The sequence below is a fragment of the Cetorhinus maximus genome, chromosome 10 (assembly GCF_964194155.1).
Source record: "Cetorhinus maximus chromosome 10, sCetMax3.hap1.1, whole genome shotgun sequence".
NCBI classification, from domain to species: Eukaryota; Metazoa; Chordata; class Chondrichthyes; order Lamniformes; family Cetorhinidae; genus Cetorhinus; species Cetorhinus maximus.
The window spans coordinates 91558235-91581799 of NC_135888.1; the positions used below are offsets into that span (position 1 = coordinate 91558235).

The following is a 23565-nucleotide window of genomic DNA, read 5'->3' on the forward strand; positions in this document are numbered from 1 at the left end:
ATTCTTTTGAAGGCAGACCAACCAAACGCAGTGAAACAAGGCCAAATAAGAATTGTCAAACTGTTTTATTTCATAGTGAGTTAACATAAGGATGAACAGCTATAATCATATTAAATTAGTTCAATCAGTGCAACTTCTTTTTGCATTCTAATAAACATGCTACATTTACTCATATCAGCGAATTGAATTTCTCCACAAACAAAATAACTAATCCCCTGCATTCTACTAGTCTTGCAGTTTTCCTTTAGACCTTGAAACTTTGATTGACCTGTCAGTGTGGCTCTTGGTGTTTTTATTAAATCACTCTATAGCTCAAATGGATAAGGGCCTTCCTAACACAATGGCTACAGAGTGTTGATGATTGCTGAAAATTGTTTATTATTTAGCTATCGGAAAGCAATATCAAAGCTCAACTCCCTAGCAGCTTAGCCACCCATGCGTTCTTTCTAAATTAATGAATACGCCATGTTTTACAACGCAGTATTTAAAAGCAATTATTTTCCCCAAAATTGTTTTGCAATAAGAGTCAAAAAAATCTGACAGATACAAATAAATGTTATTAGACTTTTCACGCACCCCACATATAAAAGCTAAGTGTAGACAAAATCTCAATTTCTTTAACTGAGAAGACTTTGATTAGCTTTCACAGCTTAGAAACAAGGACAGATATGCATATAATAGCAGTATTATTGAGAAACAGGTGAGCATTTAAATTTACACCCTGCTGTCATATTTCCTTTTAAAAGGGATTGATACAATTTCTATTCAATAAATATTTGTTTGTTCATTGTTTTTTTTTAAGCAATTTAAACTAAACGGTAGCCTGATATGATCTTCATAACTTATTGTTGAAGACTGGAGATAGATCTTGTGGAAGCAGATAAATAATTCCATTGTTTGAAAAATAACTGACAGAAGAGAGTTTTCGATTAGAGTACATCACTTCATCTAGATTGCAAGGCTAGTAGAGACACTGTGGAAGCACAGGGATTTGAGACTTATTCAGGAAAGTGATTGAAAACACTAGAGCCTGAAAAAAAAACTACCAAAAATATCTAAAAGGTGGGTAAAATTCTGTAGACCTTTTTTTTCAGGCACAGAGATTAATAGTCACCCGTGACTGGGCCCATTCAGGCAGCCAGCTCAAAAACTTTGTGCAGCCTCTTTATTTGATTAATTGCAGCATACAGCTAAGCATGACTCATGCTGCTGGCCAGCTGAATGCTCAATGGGGGCCTAACTGAATCTGTGGCTAGTGAGCATTCCAGCTCAGATTCAGCTCTTAAAGGCAGACTGCCCCTCTTAAGAGAAGAGATTCACTGAATGAAAGGAACCTACTGCTGACTTCCAGTACTGCAACTGACAAAGAAAATGGAGCATAAGGGCAGACAGGAGGCTCCAGGTTCACAGATGCAATGCTGGAAGCCTTAGTCATGGAAGTCAACAGAAGCAGAGCAGCCACGTTTCCACAGTTGGGGGAAAGAGGTGCAGGAGGCCATCAAGGAACACCCTCCGAAGGGAATGGAGCAGGGAGCCAGGAAGATCAATGCAAACAGTCTAGCACAGAGGACTTTACAGCAATGTCAGAAAAAGGTAAAGACCCCACGTGGGTGTTCAAGGTGAGTGAATGCATCTTCACATGACATCCCCTACCCACCACACCACCAACCTCATGCTGCTCAGTGCACCATATGCCATGACTCACCCATCCCTAGCACTCAGGATTCACCCCTTACATTCAGTTAATCCACCACACACATACCAGTGATGCCAGCCTATCTCCCATCTCTCGCTGCCAGCCCCTCTCTCAAGAGAGAAGGTGGCACAAAATAGAGGGGAGTAAAGCAGAAGCAGCAGGGGATGCCTACAAGACCTCAGCCCTATGGAGAAGATGGTGTCCCAGATCATGTGTCCAACCGTGACTGGCATCACCGAGAACAAAGAGGAGAATGTTCCTGCCTCATGCCCCATCCAAGCTCCTACCTCACCCTCATCCTACCATTTGGCATGTAGTGCAAGCGGCAGAGGTGTGACCAAGGACTCTCTGTTTTCCATCCCACCCCACCCCACTTCACCTTCCCTGGCCCCAACCTTACCCTTCTGATTTTAGATATCCAAGAACTGCTTCCTGCCCAGTCAGCCTCAGGAGGAACAGAGCAAGCAACAGCACACAACTGATGAAGCACTGTCACTTAATCAGAGCCTCTCAGCTCCCCAGAGGTAGAGGTTATTAGATGATTTCTGCTGCAAGGAACTAAGATGACGACTTTGATGAGGCAGCCTACAAGACAATGTTGATAACTTGCGCACAGCAATTCCTCATTGGCAGGCCTGCCAGACAGCCTCCATTGACAATCACAAAGCATGCAGGGGTCCAGTTCCAAGGCGGCACAAAGGTATTACAAAGAGCTTGGAGTCCACCCTTTCCACCATGGAAGTGGTGGACATCACTATATCAACATTTGTGGACCCAGGCTTGGTGCAATCTCGGGTGGTCACTGCCTCCGCTCCCTTTGTAGCGAAGGTGGAAGTGTTCCAAAAGGTATTGCAGTGAAAACGCAAATGGAGGTCATGAGATCCATGCTTGCTGCTATACAGTCTCAGACTACTGCAGTCATGGCTGTGGAATTCAATGCTCAAAAAGGGATGTGAGTAATGGTGGTTGATGAACCCCTGGAATACACCGGTTTATTGAGCCATCCGGTCACGAGTATATATTAGTTGTAGTCTTCAAATAAATCAAACCTACTTATAGTTTCCCAATCGCGTGTGTGTGTGTGTGTGTGTGTGTGTGTGTGTGATTGATTGGTGAGTTTGTGATGCCATGTCCCATATGGATGGTAAGGTGGGGAATGGTGTAACTACCGTGGTGGAGGAATATTTCCCTGAACAGAAGCAGGGTCTGAGCATTTTTGGACAGTTTATTTAGAGTAGAGTCCTGACCTGGTGACAATGATTTTGCCATAATGGTGATGTTTCAAAAGACACCTCAGACTACCATGAACCTGTAGACATGCCCCAGTGTGTACTGGAGTGCTCCCTATTGAGAACAAGTGTTGCTCTTGCAATAGTCTGCTCCCTGGAGCTTCTCATGGCTTTCATTATATGCTCGAAAGGTCGGGTGGCAGGGTGTGAGGGCTGGGGTGGGTGCAGTAGTCATCAGTCAAGTGTAGTTGAAGTACTCCAGCCACCTTTTGGTTCTTCTTGGAGGTGGGAACAACAGATTGCCTCAGGATGTAGGCATCGTGACAAAATGGCCACTATACCAGTAACATCGACGTGTGCATGGTCACACACCAACTGCACATTTGAGGGAATGGTAGCCCTTGGGGTTCCTATACTTCTCCCCAGTGGGGATGGCTCTTGTATTATTGGAATCCAACTGCCCCAACAAAGCCACACGCTTTCATCCTCTTTCTCCTTACTAAGACAAAACAATATCAACTCACCTCTCTTTGCATATAGGGCCTCTTTCACCTCCCAAATGCAGCAGCAGCATACTGTGAGAGCTGTTCCATGCTCAGATGTCTGCCCCTGTCACAAACCACCCCCACAACTTTCTTAAAAGGAAAGTGTAAAAAAAACTATAAACCATAGGAGAGTCGTTCAAGTAATGGAAATGTTTCCTAAAAAGCTTTTCTTCATTATATTGTAAAAAGGATAGCTTTATGATGGAAACACTTTCCTTAATTAAAAAAGTCCACCTTTTCGCTTACTGGCAGCACCCACCTCACCTTGGAGAGAGTCTGCAGTCCTCCTGAAGGAGATGGCGAAGTATGTGTCTACATCCTTGTTAAATCTGTATTGCCTCAGGCATTGCTCCTGGGTGAGGTGGTGGTATGAATATTGCTCTCTAAAAGCTCATGATGGATAGGATCTTCTGTGCAGAACAACCCCCCACCCCAACTACACTCTTCACAGAGCTTTTCTTTTCTGCTCCATTTCTCAATCATGTAGCAGAGACACAAACTACAGCCTCTGTACCTGCCTCAGACTTGGTGTCGACAGGTGACTAAATACTCTTCCATTACTGAATGAATGCACCAACTCACAAACAGAGCTCCAAAATCAAGTCATGTTATGACCAGAAGCTTTGCCAGAACAGAAGTAAGTCAAAAGCACCTCACCTGCTAGCTGGCTCTTTAAATAGTGTTAGTGATGGGCCTCCACATGTGGCTGAACACATATAAAGCAGCCAGTGATTCACACAGATGTTCACTGGGCCTGCACAGTCAAAGTTTTGAAAACCTGCATTAAATCAACCAGAATTGCTGATTTGATGTTACCATTGGACCCCTCCTGAAGCGTCCGGCACATGCATAGGGTGCCTGTATCCTTCCTGGCCAAGTGGGCCATGCCAGCAGTGGCTAGCAGTGCAGCATCTGTCATTTTCGATCCTTGGGATTCTCGTAGTGTCAGCAACAGCACTGCTATGAAAGCCCAATTTCACAAACAAGCAATTTATTAGAGAAAAAGAATAGTCAAATTTAACTTGCTGAGTGTGAAAAGCCACACTGTATATAATGTATGCAGTACATTTCTTCTGTATGTCTATCAATGATTTGCATAGTTACAGGAATACAAGTCAGATAGAATCACCGAAAGGTTACAAACACAAAGGAGGCCATTCAGCCCATTGTGCCTGTGCCAGCTCACTGCAAGAGCAACTCACCAAGACTTACTCCCCTTCCCTTTTTCTGTAGCCCTGAAAATTCTCTCTTCAGTTAATGATCCAATTCTCTTTTGAAAGCCACAATTGCAATTGCCTTCACCACATTCTCACACAGTGCTTTCCAGATCCTAACTAGTCGCAGCGTAAAAGAGTTTTCTTCATGTCGCTGTTGCTTCTTTTGTTAATCACCTTAAATTGGTGTCCTCTGGTTTTCGATCCTTCCACCAATAGGAACAGTTTTTTCCCTATCTATTCTATCCAGACCCCTCATGATTTGAATACCTCTATGTTTAGGCATTTAGATTGTACATATTAGGCCAATTCTCCACTTATATTCATTTGGTAGTACAGAACTTGAGTATTGCTGACAAAAATATACTTTTTTTGTTGAAGCTTTTCGTCTTGCACTCATCAGGACAATTCACAAGAAAATACCAATTTCAGGATTATTCAAATTCTCCACTTGCAGTTGGGAAGTGCCACTCTCAGAGGTAAACTGTAGAAAGCTTAATTTAAAATAGAAAAATGCTGACCCCTTATGCTTACAGTTTCTTACAATGTAGTGTCCATTGGTATCACAGAATATACCCGTGGCTGGAATTTTCTGCCCTACCCCCTGGCAAATTTGGTGATGGTGAAGGGTGGGGGGGTAATCATTTAATCAGAAGCCCCTGATTGGCCAGTGTCTCCCAGCAGCTGGTGCTTCAGCTCAAGGGATCCTTGATCCAGCGGGAAGGCCCGCTGCTGGCCTGTCAAGTGCCTGACTGGCACAATATGGTGGGCCTTCCCTGAAAGAGACAAAGTGGGGCTCCCGCTGGCTCTCCAGTCAGTGGCCTAGTTTTGCATGACTTCGATAAGATTGTGGCCTTAGTCTGCTCTGATGTCTGCCACTCTCTCACACAATTCCTGACTTTTCCTTAGAAGAAAAGTATGAAAAACACTATAAACAATTGGAGAGTGGACTGAGTTATGGAAATCTTTCTTAAAATGTTTTTTTTCATTATATTGAATGAAGAATAGTTTTCTGAGGCAAGTACTTTACCCAACTTAAAACTTCCCACTGTGACCATATGTTGTCTACTGTGAAAGAAATATTGGAAAATAGTCCTGATAAGTAAAAATTAAACAGAAAAACAAAACTGCTAAGCAAGAAGGGTGGTGGACAAGCCAGAATTAAAAAAAGGAAAGGAGACAAAAGAGATTGCGCCACCTTTTGATGTACAAAGAGACAGGGGGTTTAACAGCACAACTGAAAGATGTCACCTCCAACAAATCAGCACTAACTTAATGTGTTATCCTAGATTTTGAATTGAAGTCATGGTACAGAACTTGAAATCTCACTGATCCATTAGTCGGCATGTACTTATAACTGTAACAGAGCTAAGACTTCACACTATATTAAAATTTTAAAAAGACTGAAGCCATGTTTGGCCGTGACCTTCAAACAATAAGAGCTATTTGGCAGCATCTCAGACACTTGCGTCTCATTATCTCTGAAGGATGCTAACAGCCCCTGTGGACTGCAGGGATCAAATTCAAAAGGGAAGTATACAGAGGCCATGTTCATTTCATAAATTAAACTTGGCCAACCAGAGCCAAGTAATCTACCAGGACAAAGGAGCCTGACATCTTCCTTTCAAATTTTTAATGGTTGGAATATTAACAATCTCAGGAACCCAGACAAAGGAATAGACATCCTTTGCCAAAGTCAAAGTTGGAGAGGTGGGAGTCATGTGACATGACCCTTCTAGCTGGGAGAACCAGTTACACTGCGTGGCTGTCGTGCAAGGCAGTCTGCCATTTTCCATATACCAAGCAGCAGCTCAGAAAATGGGTTCTATCCAGGTTTGAGTGCCTGTTTCCCACCTACACTGTTTCTACTAGAACTTCTGATCTTCTATACCATTGCCTACAAGACTAATTCATCTCAGTGTGCTTGTCTCATCATGGAAGTCATCTCTACTGGAAAAGTGAATTATCCAGCATCAGTTTTCAACCTGCCAATTTCTGTAAAGGAGTATACCATTGGACTTCGATTCTGGACTCACATGAAACAATAATTATTTGCTCTGTGGTCTTTGCCCTGTAAATCTTTGTTTCTCTATCCCTCTATGTATGAATGCACAGAGGCGCTACATAGCGACACCCCCTCCCGCATTTTGGGTGTGCGTGAATAGACTAATCCTCTGAGCTTACCCTTGAGTTTGCTGCGGGGTTATTATAAGAAATTGGATCACACTAAAACTGAGGGGTTAGGAAACACTCCAGCATTTATAAAGTGGGGAGTCAAAAACAAAATGCCTTTCTGTTTAAAAACGGATAGAGAGAGGAGAAACCAGGGCCGTTTAAACTAAACCCCCTCCTGTCTGTAACAATAATATATGAACTAAAATTCATAATTTAAAGATCGGAGCAAGAATAATTTTGAAACAAAAACATAAAAGATGAGAAATAAATGGTATGATTGGGAACAAACTTGGCTGGATTATTTTTCAGAAGTTTAACAGAGAGAAAACTAATGGAAATAAAAAAAACACTTTGCCTCAATTGTGATATCTGCTGTAACAGAATAATTGAGTAGGCATATCAGGGGCTTTTTCTTCTTAAATTACTCTACTTCTTAAAAAGGTAAAAAAGAATGTAGGCTGCGCAACATTTTGAAAGATCAACATGCTGCATCATGGACATTAAATGGTGAGAATGAAGAAGTAACACACAATAAAAGAAAATTGGTTCGAAAAAATTCAACCCCAGGTCATGCTTATTCACTTTCTACTACCATCTTCAGGGTAGCATTTGAGATCATCTGGGAGAGATATCCTGCTTGGCAAAAATAGTTTTTCGAATTGGTCCTTTCTTTGGCTACTGTAAAATTAATCCCAAGATTGCAGTGTGTTGACATTCCTCATTTTAAACCAATTGTCCAGGAATGAAAGTATTGTAATATTACATGTATCACACATAAATTGTGAGAAATTTGATTATTTCTCCCCCACCCTGTCTTTGAGACTCAAGATCAAACATTAACTTTAATGATAAAAGTTTATTTGAGCCCACAGATGCATTAATATCTATTATTATGTGCTTCTCCGAGATGCAACGGAATAAGTCACAGTACTACAGGCTTTTAAATCATGTCATTTGAACACAGAAGCCAGACATCCATCAACACCAAAACAATAAGTATAAAGGCAAATCTACAAACAGTAAATATATGTGTGATCAACAATGAGAACGATATCAGTGCTACGAAATAGAAGACTCATCACACTTGTCGTCAGCATCAACAATTACTCACAAATGCAAAGTAAAACTCTCCATGCTGTACAATATGCTGCCTCAAGGTTGTAGGTTGTACCACATTTTCAAAACAATATTCCCTACGTTACTTCCCAACTCAGCCAGCCATTCTCTAAGCTACCTGGAGTTTAAGAAATTAGTGTCATTAGGAGCAATTTTGTGTTATCAGTCCACATTCATTAGCAACCAAGTTGAAAAAAACCCAAATTAATTTCACATAACATCTCATAGCGGGTAGGAGTTTTCAACCCTTCAGCCCGGGTTGGATTTGAATTTCAGTGCCAGAGATGAAAAGGCAATGCATTGGTTCACTGCCCTAATGCATTAATTTGTTTAACTCAAATTCTGAAGGGTGCTCCATAAGATAATTTTAACTTCCAAACATCTTACACTCTATATTATAAGCAACATATTCCTAACATTGATTTTTTAAATTTGCTCTTGGGATCTGGGCACCTGGCTGAATTTATAGCAATCCTTCATTGTCCCAGGAATCTAGTGGTGAACCTTCTGTAGTGATCCAACAAGCAAGTTACTACTTAACACAGTTGTGTTGAGCTCTCAATTTCAATTCTAGCACCATAACGTCGTTATCTCTAATTACCTGACATAAACCAGTATTATTATAATTTACTTTTACCGGCATTAGATAGGTCAAGTATGGATTCCAAAATACTTTTTTTAAATTACATTTATTTCAGTTTTGTTAAGAGGCAAGACAATACTCAAATGCATTTTGGGCTAGGCACTAGGGTGAGACAGTCAGTCAGTGATTCCCTCCTGCACTGCTGCTTGCCTATATTTACAAGTTAATTGCATCAGCAATTCACTCAGATTTAAATGCATATGGAATTTGCAATGAATGTCAGGCACTATAGTGTTGTTATATAAGCCAAACTATTTAATATGCAAGTTACGTGTCAAAATTAGACAAAGCCAAGAGCCAAGGGGCTTCTGTTGACATTCTTCAAACTGAATAATAAACTTGAATAACATAATTACTTACCTAGTGGTGATATTTCTTTTGATCTTGTGTGTTGTATTCTACCTTGGATACCCAGAAGGATGATTGAACAGATGTGAGGTTTCCCTGTTTCAGAGTTCAGCATTCAACTCTTTCCGTTTCACTATTTGGCAATCAGAGTTCATCCAGTAAGAGGGAACACTGTCTCACCAACACACAAAGGAGTCTATCCTCCAAAAACCTTGGTTATCAGGCTTCATAAGAAATGCATTCAAAGAACATATAAAATCAAATGAATTCACAATAGTTCATATAATTATTTGTGCTAAAAGAATCTTGTTTTTTTTTTAAAACTCTTGTGTAATTATAATTGCTGTGAATAAATAATTTTAAAATTAGTTGCATAGACTGACAGCCACCATTTCGTCTTATTTTGTTGTGCGCAGCCCATTCATTTAATGTACAGCCCCTTTTTTTTTGCATCATCACTTAAACAGGTCAACTTGTGCTCAGCCTGCATGGGAACTTGGGGTTGCTGCATGTCCACACAGTTTAGAAGGTACATTGCTGATAACATAGTGCTTTCCATTTTTTACAGTAGAAAATAATACATACTTGAGGAAAGCAAAATAGTGCGGATGCTGGAAATCTGAAATTAAAAAAACATGCTGGAAAAACTCAGCAGGTTTGGCAGCATCTGTGGAGAGGGAAACAGAGTTAATGGGCAGAATTTTCTGCCCGTCGGGCTGGCGGACCCAACCCAATCTCCGGCGGGCGAGGAGCCGATGACTGCCGCCATTTTACGCAGGTGGACCAATTAAGGCCCGCCCAGCGTGACATCCGGTGGGAAGCACTATGCGCTTCCTGTGCGGGCGGGGGGGATTCCCCAAAAGCGAGAGTGCGCTCTATTGTGCATGCGCACGAAAGAGCGCACATCTCCCTGAGGCTAAGTGCTGCCTCAGGGAGATAGCTGACACTTCTAAAAAGATTGAAAATAGAAATTTTAAAAATCCTTAACATGTCCCCCTCATGTGACAATGTCACATGAGATGGGACATGTTCATAAATTACACTAAACTTTAATAAACTGTTTAAAATCCTGCATGAAACCTCATCCCGCTGATGGATGAGGTTTCATGTTTGTTCTATTGCCCACTGGGGCTCCTGGCCTGCCCGCCAACCTTAAGGTTGGACGGGCAGGTCCTTTAATTATTTAAATGATCCTGTCAATGGCCTCAATTGGCCATTGACAGGTCGGCCAGCACACAGCTGATTTTGCTGTGCCCCCGCCTTCCTGAAAATTTAAATGGGGCGGGATGACGTTGGGGGTTCCCTCTGACGTCAACCCGCATCATTTTACACGTCGACAAGCGGGCCCCGCCCCCTGCTCGCCAACGGCAAAATTCTGCCCAATGTTGAGTCTGTCCAACTCTTCTTCAGAGCTCTGAAGAAGTCATACGACTCAATGTTAACTCTGTTTCTCTCTCCACAGATGCTGCCAGACCTGCTGAGTTTTTCCAGCATTTTTGTTTTTATTACATACTTAAGGAGGGACATACTTGCTTTGGAAGCAGCTCAGAGAAGGTTCAGTAGGCTGATTCCTGGGATCAGGGCTTTGTCTTATGAGAAAAGGTTGAGCAGGTTGGGCCTATATTCATTGGAGTTTAGAAGAATGAGAGGTGATCTTATTGAAACTTAAAGATTTTGAGGGGCTTGCCAGTGTATATGCTGAGAGGATGTTTGCTCTCATGGGGGAAACTAGAATTAGGGGGTCCAGTTTAAAAATAAGTGGTCTTTTATTTAAGACAGAGCTGAAGAGGAATTTCTTCTCCCAGAGGGTTGTTATTGTTTGGAATTCTCTTGAATGTATTCAAAGCAAAGTTCAGTAGATTTGTGATTGACAAGGGAATTAAGGGTTATGGATGGCAAGTAGGAAAGTGCAGTTAAAGCCACAATCAGATCAACCATGGTCTTACTGAATTGCAGAGCGGGCTCAAGGGGCTGAATGGCATACTCCTGCTCCAATTTCTTATGTTCCCAGTAGAAAATTGGACTGAGCATCTGTGCATTCTCTAGTGTAAAATATTATGGTAAAAGGGCTATTGTTAATCTTCTGGCATACAACTTTCATTAACAGCACACAAAAATGCAGGTTTGGATCATGAACCACAGGTCTATTTGAAATAAATATGTTGCCGCAAATATCAGTAAGCAAACTGTAGCCATATGTAATCATAGTATCATAAAATGATATAGCAACAGGCTATTCAGTCCACCCTGCCTGTGCTTGCTCTTTGAAAGAGCTATCAGATTAGTGGCACACTGGTTCTGTCCCCGGAGCCCTGTATTCCCCACTCCCTCGCCCTGCCACCTTACAATACATATCCAATTTCCTTTGCAAGTTACTCTAGAATCTGGATCTGCCAGTGGTTCAGGCAGTGCCGCATAGATCACAACAACGCATTGCATAAGACAACATTTTCTCATGTCACCTATCACCTTATGTCTGTTCTCTGGCTACTGACTTTGCTGTCATTGAAACTAGTTTCTCCTTATTTAATATATGAAACCATCCATAATTTTGAACACCTTTATCAAATCTCTTGTTAACTTTCTCTGCTCTAAAGGAGAACAACCTCCCATTCTCTCCATACAACTGAAGTCCCTCATCCAGATACCATTCTAGTAAATCTCTTCGGCACCCTCTCTCAAGCCTTGACATCCTTCCTAAAACGTGGTGCCCAGGATAGAGCAATGCTCCAACTGAGATCCAACCAGTATTTATAAATCACTATAAACCATATTAGTAATCAATAAAGTTCAACTTCCAAAAATGGCCTACAAGTAATTTCTCCCTCTATTTAGAAGATCTGTAATTTGTCAATCTGCAGTATGTTCAAGTGTGAATGAGTGTGATTTTGGGGACAAGAAAAAAAATTCAAGACAACTTATGAATCACTTCTGCTGTGTCGAAGTTTCAAGGAAATAAACAGTATAAAATTTGTGACAAATAGTTCTGTATTCTGTCAAGCAATCTGGACAAATTTAAGAATGAATCGTAGCCAGGAGAAGACACTTCTTAGCTTTGCTAAAGTTGAACCATATGGTAATTTTGAAACTTTTGTCTGACATCATTTTCTTCAGCTAATTTTGTATCACTTATCTTGTACTACCTTTTATAGTTTTATTGCACCCCAAGTTTTTTTTTTAAAAACAGATTCATGGTTGGGATGTAGATGCCATAGGCAAGGCTGATATTTATTGCTGTCACTCATTGTCACTGACAGAATGTCTTATTAGGCAAGTTAGAGAGCAGTTGAGAGTCAACAGGAGTCGCAGATAGTCCAGACTGCACAGGGTCAGCAGGTTTCCTTCCTAAAAGGCATTAATGAACCAGTTGTTCTCTTTTCCAATGATGATATGACAGCTTGGAGACAGCTTTTCATTACCAGACTTTTAAAACTATCATATCCATATCCTAAATTTCAGGGTTTTTTGGTGTTCACTGTTTTTGCCAATTCAAAAGGGGTTATACACTGATAAGCATCAGCCACCCTTGCATACAAAGGATATTGCTGAATGTATTCCTCACATTCTTAGGAAGCTGGAGGACGATGTTTTCTACAGCTATCAGCAGGGGCAGGTGCAATTGCACTGGAAAAGAGCATAGCAGACCAGTGCATGCCCAAAGAAATATGTATAGATTACACCAGTTATTTGAACTTATATGTGCACCAATGTATTAATTGTTGATCTTTGTTGTGTGTTTATGCAGGGATGTAATTACAGAACTTTATCAACTTCTGTAACCAGATCTCCAAACTTCTTATACAACTAGAATGACTGTGGCCGAAGGTAAGTAACATTCATCTCGATTTCTATGCCAGAGTATTTTCAGGACAGGTGACAGTCAGACCAGCCAGTACACAGTGCAGTGCTGCATACATCAAATAAATTATTCATTATTTGCCAGGGCCAAGGATTTATCATTTTCTCTATGGAGGACCATGATCAATAGTCAAAGACTATTACTTTTCCAGAATGACTAGCTTCCCAAAAATGCTAATTTCATTGTTGCCCCACATTACATCATATAGACTCCTTGTATAAATGCAAATACAAAGGGATTCTACTCCATCAATATGCAATCTTTACATAACCACCAGAATTACATAGTGGTAGATACCAGATAGTCAAGCAGTTGCCAATATTTATTTATTGTACCAGCCTATGGTTCAATTATTTCAAGGTAGTTCCACCCAAGGTTGATGGTTTCTGAGCAACATGGGATACTGTCTTGAGCCATGATGACAACAATGCCGACTTTAAAAAAAAAATGCAACTGGATCTTAAACTATCTGTAAGCAAGACTTAACAGTTCATATTACATTTTTGTGATTCACTAATTCTACCACAGAGCTCCAAAGGAGATTCCCTCAGGGTTAAAGATTACAATCCTCCTTCACATCACCCAAGCATTACTTTCAATGCTACCTCTGAAATGAAGCACTGCTCTCTCATTCCAGAGAACTTGAAGTTAACGGCTCATCAACAGAACAAAATCTCTCACAAATACCTATCTAAAGGAGCTCTACCTGAACTTATAAGTTGTTGCCCCACAATTCTCAGTCCCACCATTTAGTCTTCACTCTCACAGCACATGCCCAAATCTGTGCTGGAAACTTATGATTTATGTACGTAATACATCAGAAAACCCCAAGAGGTCCTCTCTCCTTACCCACAATGTGGAAGGTGCCTGTGCCATTCTGCACTTGATCTGCCTTATGAAGCTTCTGAAGATCAGGTGGTAGGACAAAATACCAGATACTAAGGTGCTCACCCGTCCTGGCATGCCAGGCATCCACACCATATCGAGATAGTCACAACCATGTTAGGCTGGTCTTGTAGCCAGAATGCCTAGCACTCGCTTACCAAAGCGAACCTTCTATAGCGTTAGAGCCTGTAGTGCATTCTCATGGTGCTCAAAGGAAGTTCTACAATGACACTCTGAAGGCTTCACCTCGGAATTTTGATAGCGACTTCAAGTCCTGGGAAAAGCTCGCCCAGGATTGCTGCACCTGATGCAACCAAATAAAAAAAAAGTACAGCCTCCTTGAAAAGCAAGCACATTATCAGAAGCAGAGAGAAAATGCAAGCAGAGGAAATCCTCTGAAAACTTGTCCAAAACTCAATCATCTGTGGTATCCTGTCCTATTTGCAGCAGGACCTTCTGCGCACAGATCGGCCTTAGCAGTTACCTACATACCCAGCGGAACCCTAGCAAACATTGCAGATGAAGAACTTATTCATCTTCATTTTGAAGGGTGGACAAGATCCCTAACAGACCTTTGGTGCTGTAAATTTCTAGTTGTGATAGGATGAAAGAGCAAAAGGCAATCTCTGTTAAAAGGCCATCATTCCATACCATATAAAGGTGGAAACTTAAATTTTTGCTTAGCAGACATCTGAAAAGAATTGCTTTACAACAGATAGGTCTCATGTGACTAATATCTTAGATGCTAATCTTCAGTTCTAGTAAGGATGCATAACATTTTGTTGGTGCACAAAGATCATATATCTTGTCCCAAAAATATGCATATAATCCAAATTAGCTCTTGCAAGAACCTGAAAAAAAATTCAGGTTTCCGAAAATGGTAGTTTTTCTTGCGGATGGATTCCAATTATTTCATTTTAATTTTGTTCTATTGGCATTTTGCCCAAGTAGTATTTGTGTATCATTCTGTTTGTAAATAAATCTTGACTAGTTGCTGGTGAAATGAACCAACAGCGTGATTCCTTGCATCATCCAATCTATGTAGTAGGCACCCAACAGATTTATCAATGAGCAATTTAACTCAAGATTAATTGTTAAGCTGCAACCACACTAATTCAGTGATGCAAGATGTAAATGGTGTAAATTTTCAGTAATACACAGAAGCAGTTTTCCTATCAAGCCATTCAAATGTGAATTAAGTGTTGGAGAAAGCCTAAACACCAGTGCCATTTTGCTGGGTGCTCATGAAGGGTGGATTCCCTACAAGATAGATTTATTAAAATATTCAAACTGGGAAAACCACATTTCAGTAAAAAGCTCATGTGAATACAACTGTTTGTTAAGTTATTCTGGTACTTGCATTTTAATGATGGTTTGAACTGTTGTACTTATCTTTCAGAGCAGGATGAGTTAGCCTAGTAAAGATTCTGGGAGACAAAAGAATCAGCTAGCCAGGAGGAAGGTAGAACATATGCATGTGTTAGGCCATAATAACTCATGAGCAGGCAAATCAACACAGGAAAAGGGAGAAGGCAAATGATAGAGTGAAAAGATAACATATGCACACCTTTGAATGAGGAGAGGCAGGAGAAGCTGAGAAAGCCCAGGTTACAAGGACATTGTGAAATAAAGTGCCAAGTGCCAGATATTTTGAATCCTGAAGTATGGTGCAGTCACAGAATGTCCATTAACAACAGTACTTTCTGAGAACCCTCAGCATTGGAGGGGGGGGGGGTGGTGGGGAAGAGAGAGAGAGAGAGAAAGTACATAGAGGTAACACATATTCTGAAAAATCCTTTGCATATAAAGAGGATTAATTGCAGAGAAGCAAGATGATGAGGCAGCAAGGCATAAAGTGCATGCACGAGGAAGGGTATAAAACCAAAAAGTAGTAATTGATCTGAAACCCTAACTCTGTTCCTGTTCCTCTTTACAGATGCTGCAAAATCTGTTTAGCATTTCCAGCAATTTCTGTTTTTTTATTGCACTGGGGTGGGTGCAAGAGTGAGGGAGCAAGCACGTGTGAGAATAAAAAATAAATAGCAGGAATGCAGTGCAAAATAATGTGTGTGTGTGTAGGAGAGGGAACTTGCATCCATAGGAAATCATGTAAGATTTGCAGGGAAAGCAAAAGTTGAAAGAAAAAGATGCAAGTGCAACATATAAAAGCGAGACAGCTCGAGAAATAAAAGAGAGGGGTAAAAGACAAATGAAGGAAAAAGAGAGTGTAAGAGATGCAGAATCCATGGGCTGGATTTTACAGCTCCCTGCCTAGCATTTTCAGATGCCGGGTTGGGCGGGGGGAGACATTAAATAGGGCAGGCAGCTAGTCCGCCGCCTTACCGATCGTCCCCGGCCTGGTCCCCATAATATGAGGCTAGGTAAGGCGCCCATTAGCCCTCCTACCCTTTGGCCTGTTGAGGCCTTTATGTGGCCAATTATTGCCCAGCTAAGGCTCTCAATTGCCTCCACTGCCATAGTATACTGGGCAGTGGCAGGCTGTCCAGAGTGAGAACTCCATTTGTTCAACAAATTTGTTGAAAAGTTTGGATGGGGGTACATAATTTGAGGGTGCCCTAAGCTCATTGGGGACACTCTCCCAAGATGTTACTCCCTCTTTGTGCCTCCCCACCTTGCTTCCAAAACCAACGCCTCCCCCCCACCTCAACCTGCTCCCTAGGTTCCCCGATCTCTCCACAGCCAAAACACCACACTTACCTCTCTCTGGTGGTGGCCATGTCCTCTTCATCCTGGGGCCTGCTTGCAGTCCCAGCAGCACCCACTACTGAGACTGCTTGAACTACTGGTCTATCAGTTGATTGCCCTCTCCCCGCCCCCTCCACCCGGCCTCCTATCCAACACCACCCCCACCCCTCCAATCCCCTGGCCTCCCGCTACCCACCCCCAGCCTCGTATTATCTCCCCTCAGCTCTTGTGTGCTTGTACACCGGGTGAAGGCTAGTGTTGCAATGGGTTGAAGGCATTCTCTTGTACCAAGGACGCTCTGCATTGCTCGAACTGAACATCTCGTGTCCACTCTGCATGTATGAAGACGCTGGACCTCGGACACTCGTCTCCATTTGGTTCGGTTTGTTCGACCTTTCCCATAATAAATATACGATATGACAACCTCTGCAGAATAGAACTGCGGCACTTCTCACCAATCATTCCTTATCTTTCCTCCCCACTTCGGTTTCCTCTGCCGTGCAGTAATCGTGCTTTCCCGATGGACAGTTACAATGGAAGTGATGAGGCCCGCGTTCTCACTCTTTTAGGTACAGAACAAATTGCTATTAAAAAGACTTAGGTCAGTTTTGGGGCCCATTCACCCATTGCTCGTGCGGCCAGAATCACGTAGAATTATTTAGTCAAGTTCTATTGGACCTTTATTGTATCTTTTTTTGGCAGGTTAACAGTTCATACATGCAATAGTGATCCATTACGTGTAATATAGGGGTCTTGCCAATACAATACTTCCTAATGGAATCGTTCGAGGCTTTCAATACATTAAAGTAAATTAAATGTAAGTTATGCAAATCTGCAGAACCCCAGTTCAATTGCTCTTTTACAGAATTGCATTACTTTGTAACTATTTTATCCATTTATTACTTGTACAGTTAGGAACGTGTAACTTAGCACTTGTAAAAGTCTAATTATGGCAATCTGAATAGTTTGTAGCGTTATTTTACAAGGGTCAACGGTAACTTTGAGATAAAATCGCTGCTTTCTCAGGCGTTCAAACTCCACGTGATAACTGCCAAACATTCGATACGATGGCTTTCATGAAAAGTCAAATTGGCACCCTTGCAATGTCATTGTTTCCTGAAAATGCATTAGCGAATATAGATCCTGGGTTTACTAGATACAATTAACATTTAAACAAAGACTCTCATTCTACTTGGGTTCGAAACCGACTCCGGTGCGCTCATGTCAATATGTCACTGTCCTATGTTTAACAAAACAAAAAGCGATCAATCGGTGCTGCCTTACCTATGTGAATGATGGAATCACTCGTTACAGTGTCGGTACATAACATCCAAGAGATGGACACAATCAGAGCAGCGAAAACTTCCATTTCCTTTAATCAGTCAGTTGGAGACAGCAGTCACATTCAATATCCGCTGCATAAAACATAACGTAAAAACAAAACCCTCCCATCCAAATTTTTTCCGACTAATTCAAACATCTATATTGAAACTATTGCTTTTTTTGCTAGTGGTAGAAAATCCGCTTCTAGAACTTTACGGACATTAAAGAAAAATAGCCAACACAGCCTGTCCCTCAATTCCACTCTTCAGAAGATTGGTTGAAAGCACAAAGTGACAACAAGGTAAACTATAGCGAAAAGATGCGGGATTCAACAGGAACAGCTTCAGGTTACTTTCCCAGCTGCCGCTTTTCATGGTGTTGCAAATAATCCTATTTCACCGTAAGTGGCAGTTACCGATTCAATGACTGTCAGTAGCATAAAATCCATGACAGCCAAAAAAAACGAAAGCGGAGAAGACAAAGCAGTGAAATAGTACAATCTTCAACTGCAGAGCCTCTGCAGAGACCTTTCGACTGTTTCTTGCGTTGTAGTCTGGTTTCAGCCAATGTTTCCTGATAGGCAGCAGAGGTGCAAACCACCGCTATCTCCTGAAATAATTGTATTGGAACAAAGCTTTGAAAGCGGTCAAAACATGAGACGCCAGACAAATCGGGTCCACACAGCCACTAGCGGCAATAACTGGGAATACGTTCAATTTGCGTAAGTAGCAAAATTGACGTTATGCAGCATTCTCCGGAATAGGACATGCAGAAATATCTTGTGTTCATCGAAAACTCGTCACGGATTGTTAGCAACATTCAAAGCGGGCACGCTGGAAATCCAAAACGATCCATGCGCTTGTGAGCCGCTAATCCCTTGAAATCTTTGAGACTAACACGTTTTGATGTGTCCTCGTACTTGGATGAGTTGCAGTTCTCAATGAAAAAAAACTGAAGAGAGTGAAAAGAATGATAGGGAGAACTATCGTAATCCCGTCGTCAGGAGGACGCAGCCTATAAAAACAAACAGCGACCTTAATAACTAATGGGCATTTTGTGTTGCATTAAACTAATGGGAATGGGACCAATCTGCTATTTAGTGCTCGTTTCCCATGACGTCATTGGAAAGCACTGCTTAAGTAGCTGTCAGCTAATTCACTCAATAGTCATGTGTATGGAGCTGGCAGGTGAGGAAGATAATTCCAAGAGTAGATAGGTTCAATAACTCAGGAGAGAGAAGAATATCGAATTTAGCAGGCGAATGTTTTCTTTTGGCAACAACACATAAAAACAAGGAAGCTCTCCTTGGATAGCATCAAAATGTTAACACCAACTTTGTTTCCATTTCTGGCAGTGCACAATGACCAGCAGGTGTCTGTCCACTCACACCATCTAGGAACTGCTTTAAATCTGACCAATTTATTTCACAGAGATAAAAACAAAAAACTACTACGGATGCTGGAAATCCAAAGACGGCCTTTTAAAAAAAAATCAGAGAAAGAGATTCCTCGTCATTTATCCTTGGCTCTATATTTCTTATACATTGCTAAAACATTTTTATATTGTCACTTGTTTAGTTCCAATTGCAGGAAACTTACATCCACATGTTGGCTTCTCTATTTACACAGCTAACTTCAACTTCCTTATAGTGGTCGCAGACTCAAACTCACAAAAGAAGTGGGGTCTCGGATTCTGCTGTCCAGTTAAGAGTCGGATTTAGACGTCTAAGTATATAACCCAATGCACAGCAATCACTCTATGCTTTGCACTAAAAAAACACCAATGTGAAACATATTGAGAAATTCAGGAGAACAGCAAAGGTCCATTGTTCAGGGCAACACCACCATTGAAAAGAGTAAGAGCTTCTTAAAAGTCTAAAAATAGCAGCAAGTGGGAATGGCCAAGTAAAGGAATTCCAGAGTTCTTAGGTCGTAGAAAATAATTAATTAGAGTAGGAGAAGAGTGACTACAACAACATAAGGAGGAGAAGGAACATTTAATAACATGCTTGTAATGTAGAATGAACAAAAGGGGACATTTTAGAGAAGCACTGACCATCATAATTTTTTGTAGAATACCAAAATAGAAGAAAAGTGGAGAGAAGTTTGGAAGCTAGATCACAAGCTTGAAAAAGAAAAGTTCCAACTTGCTCAAATATTCATAATATTGGTTTCAGAATACAATACCTGATGTAAGTGGGAAGTGGCAGTTTGAAAATGGTGTAACTTCCTGTCCTGTTTACACTAATGGCCCAGCTTCCACCATCTCGATCCTGAGAAGTTCCTTCCTGTTTCAGACAAGGGATCATCTGTGATATGCAAAGTGACATGTTATGACATATATAAGAATCCAATTGCAATCCGAAGGAACAATTGGGCAGAATATGCCCTGCTGATGGTCTGTCCATTTATACCAGCATTGAATCACCGTACCCATGAGTGTGCTCACCGGGATCTCCAACTCCATCCGGGGGCTCCAAATGTTGGTCAGATTCGCAGAGAAGATGCCTGGTTTCCGTCTCTCCGCAACTGACAATCTGCCTCAGGAGTATCAGTTTGCTGCCTGCAACTTAGCAGCAGCATATAAATGAGGCCCTGGACCTCAAAGTGGCTCGGACCACTTGGCAACAACAGTGGACAGGTGGCAGTCACATCAATCCACTAACTGCTCATGATATGTGCCTAAGATTAAAATTGTCCTGAATGTTATGATATTAAGTTACTTTAACTGTCTCAAATCTATGTAATAGTTCAGTGATAGCAGAGAATGTTCCCTTTTTATATGCATAGTTCACTAACAATGCCCTGGATTTTGTTATAATTGTGACGGGAGTTTATTAGCACTTAGTGTTATTGCAAGGTAAATCTGGCAACCACTTCTCCTGTCTGCAACTGCACAGTTAAATTCGAAGATCTAGAAGTTTCTGTCAGAGGCATCCTGTTTTTTCACAGGGTGCGCTGTTGCAGTCCTCAACAACAGACTCAGCAATGAAATCCCCGTAAGTATACCTGAACTTGGGATGCTTACCTATTTAGCCCACACTAAAGATAGTTGAAAATATTAGGGCTGGTGTATTTAGGAATAAGTGAGTTTTTACAAGTTTGGAAGTGATAATTACTTATGAACAGCCTATCTATCGCTGAAAATTTAGTTTACAAGTGTGGAGCCCTTTTCCTTCAGAAAAAAATTAATGTTGCAGATTTATTTTTAAATTACATTTTTTACTTTTTTTCTGTTTGTCTTGTTTATCTTTTTTCCTTAGTCTCATCTGTATTTTCCAATCTTTGTTTTGCTTTCTCTTACATCATTTAAATCTAAATTTATATTTCCTGCTTTATACTTCCTGGCTTGGATCCCATGTGTCTCAGGGAGAATACTTCAATCTGATTTTTTTTTTTATCAAAACTAATCTAAAATATTTATTCCATCTGCTCCAGTACTTTAATCACAATTTCACCACACTGCCAAGAATGTGGCTCTACAATAAACCATAAAGAAGGAGCTGCCTGTGTGAATTTAAGCTCTTATTCTCACACTCATTCTCACGTCTTGGAAATGATGACCCCGTAAAGTTTAACATTTGATTTAACAGAACACTTGAACGTGCAATCTTTGTCGAACCTCACTATTGCTTGCTCTGTTCATAGACATCGCAGATCCCCTGTAGAGGGCACCATACTGGAAAAGACAGCAGATTAATGGAATTTTCCCCTGACTACCCTGAAACAAAAAGCATAAGTTGTCAGCAAACTGAACAGTGAAAGCCGTTCCTTTGCTGGTAAGAAGGAAATCCCGTCTATAACCATCAGGACTAAAGCAAAACAACAGATAGATTTTCTGGGGTTACACCTATTACAAATCTGTGTAGCCATTTTCTACACTTTAAAATTATATAGCAGTATCTTCCTTCTGAAATGTACCAGGAAAAGATCACTAAAGAAGTTACAGTTATGAAGTAACCTGAAATTGCCCCTTTCACGTGAATTACCATATATTAATAATTTGCTTAAATCTGACAATTGTAGCCTTAAAATGACCTATCCTTTATGTTCCTACAATAAGCCATAAAATGCCTCTTTACCATTTTACATTTTGTTACAGTTTTATGTTGGTTAGCAGCTGAGAAGCTCTTAGTTTAAGTCAGGATTACAAAGACAAAGGCCAACTTGAAAAATAAATTGTTAGCTCATGGCATTTCAAGCTAGATTTTCTAACCATTGACTACAAGTGAGCAGAAATCTATCCTAATTCTTAATTTCCTGAAGCATATATGATTTTCCTAGCAACTTCTGTGTTAGTCTAATGTATGTTTGTTTGCTTTGATTTTCCCTAAAGTATGTGATTGCACTGGAGGGGGTGCAGCGGAGATTCACCAGGATGTTGCCTGAGATGAAACATTTAAGTTATGAAGAGAGGTTGGATAGACTTGGGTTGTTTTCGCTGGAGCAGAGAAGACTGAGGGGCGACCTGATCGAGGTGTACAAGATTATGAGGGGCATGAACAGGGTGGATAGGGAGCAGCTGGTCCCCTTAGTTGAAAGGTCAGTCACAAAAGGACATAAGTTCAAGGTGAGGGGCAGGAGGTTTAGGCGGGATGTGAGGAAAAACTTTTTACCCAGAGGGTGGTGATGGTCTGGAATGCGCTGCCTGGGAGGGTGGTGGAGGCGAGTTGCCTCACATCATTTTAAAAAGTACCTGGATGAGCACTTGGCACATCATAACATTCAAGGCAATGGGCCAAGTGCTGGTAAATGGGATTAGGTAGGTAGGTCAGGTGTTTCTCACGTGTCGGTGCAGACTCGATGGGCCGAAGGGCCTCTTCTGCACTGTGGTTCTGTATTCATTTAATAAAGCGGTATATGGATTAGTGAAGTTTGATCCCTATCAGTATAGTGTGCATCTTTTTCTTGCTGTGTGCGAGAGAGAAAACAGTGGGGGGGTGAATCTAGTTCTGAGTGTACACATGTTTTGTCCGATAATCTCATTGTGAGTATTATCAGACTTCCTTGGGAATCCAATTCAGGAAGGAAAAGGAAATAATTTGGGGACTCCAACCATAATGAACTGGCAGTTGTCTGCTGTTAGGCAAATACAGATAACTTGCACAGTACTGATCATAAAAAAATTAACACGAAACCAAAGGAGGAAAATGAGTTGTAGTGAACAAATCTTGGTCAAAGATGTGGATTTTAGGGTTGTCAGTGATGGGACAACAGGAGGAATTAATGCACATGATTTCAAAGTTCAAAATATAGAGATTTCCAGGGCTAGAATTTTCATGTCGGTGTGCGGGGGAGGGCCCGACACGCCGACATGTAAAACGACGTGAGATGACGTTGGGCATCCCAAAGTCATAGCGTGTCATTTAGATTTTTCGTTTGATGGGCGCACGCCAGGGGCGGCTGCGCGCCCACTGAACTGTCAAAGGCCTATTAAGGGTATTAGGGAAGTAATTTAGATAATTAACAGTACTGCCCGTCCAACCTTTCAGAAAACCTCATCAATGGGCGGGGTGAGGTTTCCTGAAGTTTTAATAAAATCAATAAATAAATTTTGGTAAATTGACAAACATGTCCCAACATGAGGGGACATGAGTAAATAATTTTTCTCTCTCTTTATTAAAAGATTTCAACATGTGCTTAATCTCCCTGAGGCAGCTCCGTGCCTCAGGGAGATTTCTGTGGGCTCTTTCGTGTGCATGCACGAAAAAGTGCAGGCCCCGACTCTCCTTCCTCCACCCGCCCTCACAGGTAGTGCTGAGTGCTACCGGCTGTGTGTCACGGTGGGCAGGTCTTAATTGGCTGCCCATGTAAAATGGCGGCGTGC

At 41.3% G+C, this 23565-nt stretch overlaps 1 protein-coding gene across 1 annotated transcript in view; it reads right to left on the reverse strand.

The window, feature by feature from the left end:
• LOC144685834 (glutamate receptor ionotropic, delta-2-like) overlaps positions 1–18667 on the reverse strand; it is a 428425-nt gene extending 409758 nt beyond the window's left edge. The window contains exon 1 of the mRNA XM_078550780.1: positions 17701–18667. Within this exon, the coding sequence (XP_078406906.1) occupies positions 17701–17785 (85 nt within the window). The 5' untranslated portion in view covers positions 17786–18667. The remainder of the gene's footprint in view (positions 1–17700) is intronic.
• Between the last annotated feature and the right edge of the window lie 4898 nt (positions 18668–23565).